A 13,523-nucleotide genomic window follows, 5' to 3' on the forward strand; every position below is an offset into this window, starting at 1 on the left:
ATTAAGCAGGGCATAGAATAGAGCAGTGATCACATTAGTGATGATTTTCCCATAGCAGTAGAAAAAAAAGTATGATGCCTGATAAATGTGTGTTAGCAAAATTAATAAAGTTACGTGTAGTTTTGCTGGTTTTGTTTTAAATTGCCATCAGGATGTACTGAAATGCTCTTGAATGGCAGCATTTCCTATATCGTGGAAAAAAACCCAAACATGTCTAATTTTTCTTTAGCTGTAAATGTCTTTTTTTTTAGCATGTTAGAATGCTTCCTAAGTTAATAAGGTGCGTTGGGAGGATGAGTGAGAAAAAAAGTTCCATTGCGTTCAATACATGGATAGCAGCTAGCTGTTTTCACCTAGACTTCAACTATTTCAAGGAGTGAAAGGAAATACTTAATGCCAAGATAGATTACAGGGTGCTTCTAGATGGCTAGGTACAATTCTTTGATCTTCCCCATGGAAGCATGGTGCAGACTTTATTTTTTATTTTAGAAGTTGGGTTTAATGTCATTAAATCAGATAAGTATAACTGTTGCCTGCTATTTAAAAATAACTTTAAGTAAGAGCTAGTCACTTTGTGAAATAAAGGGTTCTCATCCATGTAGGTAAAGCATTGCTGAAATAAAGACACAGTTGGGGCTGTGTAGGAATCTTGATTTTGTTGCCTCTTGATCCTTGTAGGATGCATGTATGTGATGGGGAGCAAGCAGTGCAATAGAAGAGAAGAGCAAAAGAAATGAACCAAGAAAGAGAGAGCTAGGCTTAGTCTAGGCAAAGAAAGGAAAGTCTCTAAAGAACTTCTGGATAAGTGCTATCTGAAAATGATTTGGACCTGGAAGGGAAAATACAGTCTCCTGTTTGATTCTTCACGTACTCAGAGAAATGGACTCCTCTTTGTTTATTTATGAAAAGCTGTAAATATCAAACATACTCTGTACTTATCAGAAAGACCTGACTGCTTTCTGCAGCTATTTTGGATTACCTGGGCACAAGTCTATTCTGAACTCAAAGTTGAATAACTGTTTTTAATGCTTGCCTGCAAGTGACCTTAGCCATAGTCTGTGAATTTATTTTAGATCCCTATAACAGTGATGAGAAATGAAATATTGTAGAACTCTGAGTTAAAAATGTCAATCTCGTATAGCTACTCTTGGATTAAAACTCTGATTTAGATTAGGAAAGAAGGACATTTAGAAAGCTTCCTTTTATAAATTCCCCAGCAAAATTGCATACCGCTGTTGGCCAAACTCTTACTTTTCACAGAAGGAAACTCCTCATATGATTCATATTTTCTGCAACAAAAAGGAAGCGGCGAGTATATCTCTACTTTTTGGTGTTCTGATAAATGAGCATGAGCCCTCCTAAACTGTATGGCCACCAATGTCTCAGGCCCCTTTCTGTTCATATTTGATGATTTGCTACTGATTTTGCCAGTGAAGTAGTTTTTAGTTGTGTAGCTAGTCCTCTGATCAAATTACCGGTTGTGTTTTTCTGTTCAATTGCACCAACAGTATGCAATTACTTTTTTTTTTTTTTTAAAAAAAACCCCTCACGTTAGTGATTTTTATAGTCATTCCTTTGTTTACAAATATCTTTCTAAAACTTTGACTGTGCTGCACCACATCCAGCTACATTGTAGTATTCCAGTCCTCCTGACTTGTGATCTGGTCCATAATGCATCCCAACAACAATTTGTGGCAGTACAACCAAAGGCATAGCATACCACAGTGGGAATGGAAACATGCAGAGAGGCTGAGATGGGCATAGAGAATACTTTTTTGATTTAGTTACTGGTATTGAATCTGAATGTAGGATTTGATAAAAGTATTATTGTGGATTATCTGACAAAGATTGAAGACTATGGAAGTACACAGATTAGTAATCCCTGAAGAATTTCTTATATTAATTTTTTTTAATCCATTTTGAATTCACAGAGTCATTTTTTTGAAATCTGACTTGTTAGTGGAAGGGAAACAATGACATTTTCTAGCTGGAGGAAGAACAAGATTATGATAAGCTGAAAAGAACAAGTCAAACTCTTGCTAAAAGCAATTTAGGTTTTTTGTCAGTTATTTCTATGTAATTAGTCAAATGACTGAAAAATTACCTAAGAAAATAATTCACAAGTTAGTTTGTTTTTTAAGGTTAATTTTTAAATTTTGTTCTGGTTTTTGGTAGCATTTGTTGTTCAAACAGGAACATCAGAATAATTTCTCTTAGTAACCTGTACTTTGTTGAAAACTGTTTCATTTCAAATAGCTAATGAACCATAAACCTATAGTCTGTGATGATTCAATTTGCCTTACTGGTGAGACTTCCATTCATGTATCTGTTTGTGTAAATTTCACACATTGAAAGAGGTGAAATAGTTTTTGTTTCTTTACATTGTCCTCAGATCTGTCATCTGGCAACTCCGATATAACTTTACTTTTTTCTTTTAAGCTACGATGTTGACTCGAAGAGTCCGAACTTATCAAAACATGTAAGTTTTTCCTTGCTATTATACTTTCTTGTGCTGAAATGCTTATGCTTTCCTAAATATGTTTATTTTATTTTGACTGTAACTAATACAGATGCATAAAGACAAATACAGTGATTGTGCTGTGGTTAATAACATATATAATGCTTGTGAGTATAATTTTAATGGGACATTCCTCCTGTAAAGGGCATATTTAATCATACGTGTATATCTTTTCAGATATGTGATATGCTGCATTTTGTTGATACTTCTCTGGGTCAAAAATTGCAAACATGTTTTGATTGTGTCCCAATTAATATTAGTAGGAACCTTTTATGCTCATGTCATCTTGAAGTGGAAGGGATTAAATAGTAACTTTAAAATTTAGAGTTGCAAGAGCAGCATTCAGAGGCTTCTGAGTGATTTTTTTTTTTTTTTTAAATAAATACAGAAAGGCTTTGATAAGAGAACCTTTAAGAATCCAGAGCAAAGGAAAAGAGAATAATGGAAGGAATGTGGTATGTGTGTTCTTCATAAGTGAAAAGATAAGACTTTTAGCCATTGATCTCCAGTTAGATCCTCCTTGTAAAGGTTTAAAGCCCCTGGCAAACTGTTTTCCATTTCTGTCATCATGGAAAGGTGGTCTGCATAACTGCAATGCTAGCTAGGAGGATATAGAAAATAGAAGTCTACCCTATACTGTCTTCAACAAGGATAAAGCCTCATCCTGGGCTTCTGCCCAAGATTGTTTGCACTTCTGTAGTAACTAGTTTATATGAATTCTTTTCTTTTTCCCCTGAAACATACTTATTTGTACAAAACCCTCATAATTAAGTTTTAAGAAAAAAGATAAGACACGAGATGGGATAGTCACTATGGAAGCGCAAACAAAGATATATGCAAATATATAACCTAGAGTTCATTGATTACTGGAACAGGAATTGAAGGTTTGAGCATCTTGCTGAGCCCATGGAAAAAACGGACAAAACAGTGAGAAAACAAACCAATGTTCTTCTGAAGACTATTCAGGTAGATCTTGAATTACATATGTGCCTGTCACATTCTAATTAGTGCAGGCTAAGTGTACTCAGACACATTAGGTCCTGGTTTTTAGACAGAGCCAATTTCCTGGACTCTTCAATTGTGGAGGGAAACATTATTCTTTAGACATTAACATTAATACCAGAAATACCTATTTCCCTCCATTGTCTTTAAGAGCAAATCTGTACAAGTTGGTGTAGACTTGGTATCTGTGCTGAAGACATCCAAACTATGCCATATAATCTTAAGCACACAAAGAAGACAATGGCTCTGAGAACCCTCTGAATGGTGGTAGCTAGAAATATGTTTCTTAATGACAGCAATTCATTTCCATCATTTCCGAAGTGCTCAAGGTTGGTCTGGATTGTTCCTTTTGCTGCCAGCTTCCCGCGTCTCTTTCCTGTAGGTCTTAAGAATTTGGGCAGTGAGTAGGTAGGAAGTGAGTAGAGCTTTGCTCATATCCATGCACTGGGAATTTGTTCTTTCTGAAAAATGTCAGGCCAGTAGTATTTGCATAGCTAGACTGCTCATGCATTGTAGTCACCTCGTGTAGAATAAGATCTTCCCTGTTCCTAAAAATAGCTGTTGATCCATTACTTTGGAAATACTGGGCAGTGTCATTGAGTAGTTGAACAGTTTGGGGGATAAAAAAGAGTCAGCCTGAAGAATTTCAGTTTCAGTGACTTGGTTTTGGCAAAATGAGAAGTGAATGAAGCGAGTTTTATAACGGGTGTATGAAGTAACCAGACTAGACAGTGCTGCCATTGTAGCTGTCTGTAATAATGTTTATAAAACTGGCTACCTGAAATCACACTTTTATGTTAATGGTAACTTCCTCATTTAAGAAAAAACAACAGAGTAATGAACAATTGTCATTAATAACAGACTGTGGAACTAATAGGAATTAATCATGGTAACGCCACCAAAAAAAAAAAAAAAAAAAAAAAGAAAATTGTAGAAAACATCATTTTAGTGTAGAAAATAGTGTTACTTTAGAACATGTCATGCCTGATGATTTTAAAAATTAATGAGGAGCTGAGTATTTTCAGATTAATTATAGCCATTTTAAAAGACTTAATCTTTATGGAAACAGTGTCACAGTGTCAGATCAGTTAAATGACATAGTTCAAAAATTTATTTTTGCAGGGTTATTTTCCTCTTCAGTGGGATTAGTTCTCAGATCCAGTTTGCTGTGTGGACCCATAACTCACACAGCTCAGAGATGGGAATGAGCGGCCTGGGCTTGGGAGAAGAGTCAGAACTACTTGTACAGATATTCGCTACTATACACAATATCATAAAGTTATGGTTTGCTGTATAGGAATTATAGTGTCTTGATTCTCATTACTGTTTGTGAACAAATCTCACAAGCTACTGTTACCACTACTGCCAATGATGCTGGGAAGAACAGAGCTAGCAAGCGCTTTTCACTTGAAAGTTAAGGAGTTGCACTGCAGCATAAAGTTTTTTTCAATATACATACAAGTTTGAAAATCCATTCATGTTTTTATACTACTTATGTTACAGGGAGATATAATATGAAAATTAGCTGAGTTTTAGTGATATAGTTAAATTATAAAACATGAAAATAAAGTCTGTCATTAAAGCAATGCTCGTGTATACTTGTCAATCCAGGATGCTCATACAGATCCTGCACAGGCTTGAATTTCTGCCAACGTAATTCACGTCCAAGAAATTCATAGAATCAGTGTAGAATCTCTTCATAAAAGAGAAATTTAGTAAAATTCTCTAGTTACGGTAAAAAAAACAGTTATGTTTCTAATGCTTTTAATTTTTTTCCTTCTCAGTTTCATTTTTGTTGATGAAAAAGGCAATATAAAAACAGTAAGTGGAGTGCATTAGAATTACTTCTGTAAATGTAACCCAGTGTTATGTAAAATATATAATAGTCTGGTTTATGATTCATTATTGCATAATTATTATTAAGATGCGATGTTTGGCAGAATGTGTTCTACAATAGTGAACAGCCCAGGTAGATGGGAAACCAAATTTGTTTCAATGTGAAATATGAATTCTGAGTTTTTATGTTACTGCTTTTCAGGATTTTTTGGGACAAATGTTTTGTACACTGGGAGAAATAGTTGGATCACAGGGGAGCAGACTGGAAAAATCAATTGTGTAAGTATGTAATTCTTGAATATTGGATGAATACATCCTGCTTCATGAGGTTAGAGTTGTGGGGATTTTTTTGTTGTGAGGTATCTTGATATACTGGATTGACAGACGTGGCTTCTAAGAGAAAATAAGTTGTTAGGTACAATAGAAGTCTGTCTTTATAGACTATGATACTTTAAGTTTCAATTTGGACAATTAGCAAAGAAAATGACTCATCCAAAATTTTTGTGAACTTCATTACATCTTGCATTAGAAATAGTTTGAGTATACTAATCTTAAAAATGTTTTTATTCCTATTTCTCAAATTAAAACACCATAAATCTTTATTGCCTTTTGTTCAAGCATCAAGGAAGAAAACCCTCACTGTTTCAAATTCAAACATTCCTACTCGTATTTCTATTGTTCCAAATAATACAATTCCTAAACAGTGAGGCAATCCAGAGTATGAAGTATTTTCTATTTATCCTACTAAATTTATGGAAAACTTTATGATCAATGTATTTTTTTCCCACTGAGAGGATTTTGATGTTTGCAAACCATTGTTCATAGAGATGTATAGATATTTAAAACACCAGTTATTTGAACAATCTGCATTTTCTGTTCCTAAATAAGGTTTGAGTAATTGAAAATGTTTTACAATTTTTATCTAAACGTATGCTATAAATTCACACATGACATTAAAAGCAAACATTTAAATATATAGGTGGACATTTAATATGATTGTAATATCTTTTAATTTGGAGTTTTTATGGGGGTTTTTTTTTTTTTTCTTTTAATAATAATGATTGCACTGCAGGGAATGATCATGAGTTTGGTTACTCTGTCTGATGGAGCGTTCTTCTTGTCTCATTTTACTACATTCATTATGAGTAATATACCAGGGTTACTTCATTCACTTTTCTTCATTACTGATTTCCTTATAAGGGCAGATGAAGTTTCTTAGGCTTAGCAAGCCTTATATTATTCTGGACCAAACTTTGATGAAAACACAACACGGCACATTCTGACAAGAAACAGGATCTGGACAAACTACAACAATTTGCAAAATTCAGAATGTACTTAGATATTATTTTAGTGTAATTGCCTAATCGAGTTATATTAATGATGCATTATTAATCTGATGTAAAATTCTTAGGAAATATGTTCCTAGCTCTACAGTTTCTTCTATGTATATATTTGATGTAATTAACCATTTCTGTTACTCAGTTTACCCTTTTATATCTATCTTTAGTGGTTTATATGGTTTATACACTACTTACCTTTTCATGTACATATCTTATATCCTGTACTTGTCGAGTTCAAACTTAAACATTAGTTTAAGTAGTAGCTTTGAAGTCCTATGAAAAATCTCAGAAGTCGGTATTTTGTTATCAGTGTCCAAAATATACCAATGGTAGCCTTTTCCCCTAGATTTTATTAGAGACTTTTATCTTTTTTTGTGTAAAGAACTTAATGTCATTGTTAAAATAATTTTTAAAAAGCATTTCTCTAGTTTGTATCAAATACTGTGGTGGTGTTCTGCGGAGGTGGCCCTAAACTTTTAAGCTTGGTGAAAACAGTGGCCAGCTTCAAGGAGACCCACATGTGATAGCTATCATCTTCTCTTTCAAAAACTTTGAAGCATTGAGCTGTCATGCTAAAAACTCTTCTCAAAACCTGAATGCAATAAAATTCTTAAATTTTTACAATTCCAACGCAAGTGTAAGCTTGGAAAAGCATCTGAAGTTTTCTATTTTCATGCCAAAAATAATTTCAGGGTGTCTCCAGAACTCTTTCTGGTTGAAATAACAGTTCAGAACAGACCGCTTAAATTGACAAACTGAAAGAGAATTTACATAGTTTTCCTTTAATTTAATCTAAGGGTCTTTATGAAATAATAAAAATTTTAAAGTAAAATAAATATTTCTATTACAAAAACTATGGTAAACTTTCTTTAATTGTATTTTAAGTTTAGAAAATATTTTAATGGGATTTAATCTACTTGGATTTCTGAGACTTATACATACCTGAAACAAATCCTTTTTGAATCATAAATGTTGGGGGTTGGCTAGGACTGCTTTGTGGGGAGGTATTCTTGTAGTTATCCCCTTCCAGTCCATTAGCCTTGACTAAATTCTGTCTGTAAATGTCTTCCAAACATTTAGTTTTTGTACAAAGGGAAATTTCAGCTATTCAGCAGGACTCATTTATCATACAGTTCATGCTGAAAAAATGAGTAATGAAAAAACTTGAAAAGTCTTCGCAAAACATTTTCACTAAATGTTTTATCAAAATAAGCCTTTGATTTAGTTTCCCTAACTTACAGCCAACTGCAGATGCTTCAAATTGATTTGTAACAAATGTGAGCTGTTAGTTCCCTTGCTGAATTCCATGACTGTATGTGGTGGGTTGATCCTGGCTAGATGCCAGGGTCTCACCAAAGCTGCTCTATCACTCCCCTTCCTCAGCAGGGCAGGGGAGAGAAAAACTATAATGAAAAGCTTGTGAGTTGAGATAAGAACAAGGAGAGATCATTTACCAATTTCTGTCATGGGCAAAACAGACTTGACCTGGGGAAAATAACAATTTATTGCCAATCAAATCAGAGTAGGATAATGAGAAATAAAACAAAATCCTAAAACACCTTCCCCCCACCCCTCCCTTCTTCCTGGGCTCAACTTTACTCCTGAGTTCTCTACCTCCTTCCCTCTAGTGGCACAGGGGGACAGGGGATGGGGGTTGTGGTCAGTTCCATCACACATTGTCTCAGCTGCTCCTTCCTCCTCAGGGGGAGGACTCCTCACTCTTCTCCTGCTCCAGCGTGGGGTCCCTCCCACAGGAGACAGTCCTCAAACTTCTCCAACGTGAATTCTTCGCATGGGCTGCAGTTCTTCACGAACTGCTCCAGTGTGGGTCCTTTTCCACAGGCTGCAGTCCTTCAGGAACAGACTGCTCCAACATGGGTCACCCACGGGGTCACAAGTCCTGCGAGAAAACCTGCTCCAATGTGGGCTTCCCATGGTGTCACAACCTTCTTTGGGCATCCACCTGCTCTGGCCTGGGGTCCTCCACAGGCTGCAGGTGGAGATCTGCTCCACCGTGGACCTCCCTGGGCTGCAGGGGGACAGCCTGCCTCACCAGGGTCTTCCCCACGGGCTGCAGGGGAATCTCTGGTCTGGCGCCTGGAGCATCTCCTCCCCCTCCTTCTGCACTGACCTGGGGGTCTGCAGGGCTGTTTCTCTCACACGCTCTAGCTCCTCTCTCTGGCTGCTGTTTCTGTTCTGTAGCAACTTTTTCCTCATCTTAAATACATTATCCCAGAGGTGCTACCACTGTTACTGACAGGCTCAGCCTTGGCCAGCAGCGGGTCTGTCTTGGAGCCAGCTGGCATTGGCTCTCTTGGACATGGTGGAAGCTTCTAGCAGCTTCTCACAGAAGCCACCCCTGCAGCCTGTCCCCCACTACCAAAACCATGCAAACTGAGTACAGTGCTGTGATCATTACTGCCGCAACATCCTTTAACAATATGATTGATATTCGCTTTAATATTTGGAATTGAGGTTGGTAATAAATGCATTTTTGCTGAATTTTGAGGGTTTCCAAATATAGTTCAGTCACCTGATCACTATATTTACAGATTCATTCTTTATGACAAGTCCCTAGTAATCCTCCCTGCCCTCCCTGCAACCTCTCCTGCCCTCCTTCCCCTCCCTCCCCAAGGACTACACCAGTCCTTTTTACACTATTTCTTTTTAAATGAGGGGTTTAATTGTCCTACACATAAACAGTTCTATTAATATCACTACATCTTCCTTATTACTTCCCTTCTCTGTATTGGTGGGACTGTGCACACTGGGAACTACTTCATTTTAAGGGTAAATAAATTCTTCAACTCTGCAGGTGAGGAAAGTTTCAGTATCTGCAGCATACTTCAGGAAAACTCTTACAAATACGCTATTTAAACTTGAAAACATATCTATGCACACAGTAACATAATATATGTTAGAAGTAATACTACTTCACTGTATCACTTTGTTAAATAACTTGAAAAACTATACAGAAAATGGTACTTTAAAACTGCATCAATTTCTGTTGTCATCAAGGTTTGTAGATGAACCTTAACTTTTAAGATGTCCTTCAATTTCAGTAGCTAGTCACAAATTGTCTGCAATAAAATAAATATTGTATAAAATTTAACACTAAAAAAACCCACCCACCCCCAAAAAAACTAAAATTGGCTGCATCACTATTGGGAGTGCTAAATTACTGTTTAATAGATTTTGGCTACTGTGAAACAGAAGGAAATTGTTAACTGTAATCTACCTCCTGCAAAAAAATCCTGCATGAACAAACAATGAAGAATCAGCTGATTGGATTATCAGATTTCTAATACAACCATACAAACTGGTTAACTTCAGCGAGTACTGTTGTTATTGGACAACTGTGTTTTGTGATTCTCCTCTTAATCCTGTTCTGGATATTAAACTTTTAAAAACTTGTCCAGGAAGTAGCTTTGAGGACAAGTATAGTAAGTGGTATAATAGAAGAGGTGTGTTAGGTTACATGATTAAGAAGCTTGTCTGCAAACAAAGGAGAAGAGAGGCACAAAGGCAAGTGGAGGAACCCCAATAATACCTTTCCCTGGCTACTTACAGGTCCATCCCAGGAGAGCCATCAGCCCATTGAAGTCCCATCTCCACACCTACAAGGGAGCACAGAGGTACAAGGCAGGTGGGGGAACTCCAGTAACCCAATTAGAGAAACAGCTCCTGCCCAGCTCCTACCAGGGCTGTCCCAGGAGGGCATCAGTACCATGGGATGGGGACACACACTCTCTACTTGTTCTGGACATATTTTTAGTTCTTGATGGTGAGCAGATTGGTTGCATAGTTTGACCATGTAATTGAGCACACAAACACTATCCTGTCAATCGGGACAAGAGGTTGGCCCTATTTTGTTTACTTCTACTAAAACAGAAGTTCACTAACTTTTCACTATCTAGGCCTAATGTATGCTAACTGCCACAGTGAATTGCGTTGTTGCGACTCCATTGACTGTTTTGGCTGTTAGTTGACCCTACTGGAAGCTTGTGGTGCCTTCGTCAGAGGAAGGTGCTGACTTTGAAGACACCCATATTTAGTAAGACAAATCTTGCTGACTTCTTGAAGGTCTTTATAGTTCTGTCTGTCTTCAGAATGGTAAATTATTCAGCACAGTACACTTTTTTTTCTGAGAACATTCCTGAAATTTGTTTTAAACATGTAGATTAAAAATCATCCATTCAGCAGTTTGTTATCACTTAGTTAAGTGAAGTCTGAAGTGAGTACCAGATGAGGTTTAAAGTTTTAAATTAGCTATGAGAAAGGACAAGACATCAGCGAAGATTCTATTGAAAAAAGACCTTAAAATTATCTCACAGTTGTGTGGGCCTGTGTGATGCATTTTCTCTTGGGTAAACAAGGATTGTTCAGGTCTTGCTTCTGATACTACTCTGTTGTATGGCAGTTACTAAATGGACCCAAATCAGTTGTCCCCCTGAAAGATTTTGAAATATACCTTCCTTTTTGTATATGTAGTGTGGGTAGATATTTGTTAATGTTAATGAGAAAGTGTTTGTGACTTTTTATCAACTTTTTCCCATGTTCAGGTTTTATTTTGTCATTGGTGCTTTTGACAGTGCTGTGGCTAGACAACTGTACCTGGTTGATTGGTAACTCTGGACTCTCTGAAGTCTGGATACCTTGGTGTCTAGCAGACATTTATTGTCCTATTTTATTCATTAAACCATTGCATTGCATTTCCGGATTGTTTGCTTATAGATGCGTGTTTAATGTCTCTTAATATTCAAATACCAATAATTTAATTGACAACATTGCATGTCTTCTGTTCCTAAGGATATTTACTTGCTTTGAATTTACTGTTTTCTTTACCAAGTTATGTGAAGTCCACGTTCACATTACTTGAATGTTCTTTATAATCCTTCACTTGAGATCAGAGAGCTTTTTCTCTTCACAGTATTTCTGAAGTTCATTAGCATTTTGCCTTTTCTGTTCTCTGCCAATGGATGTGCAAAGAAGAGAATGCCCAGTGCTGTTTTAGTCCCAATCAGCTACCCTACCGGAGTAGCACTATTTGTACTTAACCAGCTCAAGAAGCTTGAATTCCATTCTCTGATTGGCATTGAAGTAAGCTCTGACATTCTTTCAAAATGAAAATTACAAAGATTGGAAGCTTAAACTTCAGATTTATCTACTTTGGACATTTACAATAGCCTCATGAGATTCAGGACTCCATGGCTGCCATGAGCTGGCCAACTCCAAGTCAGATTGTATATCACCAGGGAAAGTTCCCATAGAAAGTACTATGAAAGGATACTCTTGTCCTTCATCAAAATGAAGGTAAGCATCTCAAGCCTAGATGGTCACCATTGCAGTGGTCTGTCAGGCACACTGAAACATACCTTGCTACTGGTCTTCATGGTGAGTGCAAAAGTGGAGATATACATGTGTGTTTTTCTTCTTCACCTTCATGACAGGCATGACTTGCAGTTTCATTGGTCTTAAAAGCACCAGCGTCTTATGCCTCTGAGGCATGAGCAGAATAGTATTTGGTCTTGGTGGGTATGAGGATGTCTCCTGGACCTCCCCTTCTGTTTCTGACAGCATTAAGGGCTTTGAATTCAGTGCAGTCTGTTGCAGAAGACTCTTGCTCCCACTATGGTAGTGCGCTAGCCTGTTATCTCTGTGACAATGACCAGACGTCTTTATTCAAGAACGTATTTCACTGTTGCACTTTATTTTACAGACTGGCCAGTTACAGAGGTGAACATTTGCTCTGGATAATTTCTCTTGGAAAACAAATCTAGTCATACAAAGCAGGTGAAATGGAGAATCTGACATTTTAACAGTAACGTTTACTCTCTTTACCTGTTGGGTTACTAGATTCATTAAATGCCTTCTCAAGACAAGCTCTATGTGTAAGATTTACTCAGACTGGCCTTGCATGTCCCAGTTGTATCAGCATGAAAGGATGAGGTGCAGCTATATCTGCTTTCAGAAATGACACCGTTTTTTTTTTCTCTCTAGAGAGAGCATAAGCTTCCCAGACATTATTCAGAATTAGATATTTGCATGTTCTGTCTTCCTAGAGAGAAGATGCTTGCCCCATTTATAACTCTGACCAATGCTTCTTTCAGGATCTACTAAGTGCATTCCTGTAGGGATTCCCTTTTATGAGGAGGCAGAGCCATTGCAAAGCCTAATGAGCATTCTATGCTAGTTATTCACATCTGAGTGCCATTGCCTGCTAATGAGGCTGTATTGGAGCCAGCTGGCCTATTTTTGGAAGTTCTTTCTCCTGTCATCCTGCTGTGAACATAATTGATAGAAAAACATCTGAACTCTGAAATTGGTACTTCCTATATGTTTGTCCAATCCTCTTATCTGTGGTTGCGACTGCCAGAGGGCTAGGATCTGTAAATTCAGGGATAAGACTGTAAATTTTTGAATGATCTGAAAAATGTTCCATCCTTTCTCACTGCAGTTTCAGCTTGCAAAATTGGAGGCTCTGTTTAACCTCTCAGGTTTGTATTCCCAGATAAATTGCCATCTTTCTCCGACTTTTTCACCAATGCTGGAAAGGTCCTCCTTTCAGTCCTTGTTAAAGCCCCAGTTGTCTTCAGAGGCTCCTTTCAAACTTTTCAAGGTGCTGCAGATGTGGTGTCTCAGTTGTGGAATCATTTGTCCTAAGGAGACAATAATTACTCTTCAAGACTGTGTCTTGTCTAGAGACATGCAGGTATTGTTGAGGGCCTTTCATTTGATGATAGTTTTCTGTTCAGTTCCTCTAACAGTCAAATTATTTGCTCCCTCAAATACTGTCCAATTATAGCTCTCTCAAATACTGTGCAAAC

General features: G+C 37.1%; 1 protein-coding gene across 6 annotated transcripts in view; it reads left to right on the top strand.

Moving 5' to 3' along the window:
- The window catches only part of CPNE8 (copine 8), a 109,739-nt gene that overhangs the window by 35,198 nt on the left and 61,018 nt on the right, over positions 1–13,523 (top strand). For 5 of the 6 annotated variants that reach the window (XM_049813943.1, XM_049813939.1, XM_049813940.1 and 2 more), the window contains 2 exons: positions 2,440–2,479; positions 5,559–5,635. In XM_049813943.1, the coding sequence (XP_049669900.1) occupies positions 2,440–2,479; positions 5,559–5,635 (117 nt within the window). Of the gene's footprint in view, positions 1–2,439; positions 2,480–5,558; positions 5,636–6,556; positions 6,604–13,523 lie in introns of those variants that run through there. The other variant, XM_049813944.1, reaches the window with a different exon arrangement.

This window comes from Accipiter gentilis, chromosome 11 (genome assembly GCF_929443795.1).
Source record: "Accipiter gentilis chromosome 11, bAccGen1.1, whole genome shotgun sequence".
Taxonomy (NCBI): Eukaryota; Metazoa; Chordata; class Aves; order Accipitriformes; family Accipitridae; genus Astur; species Astur gentilis.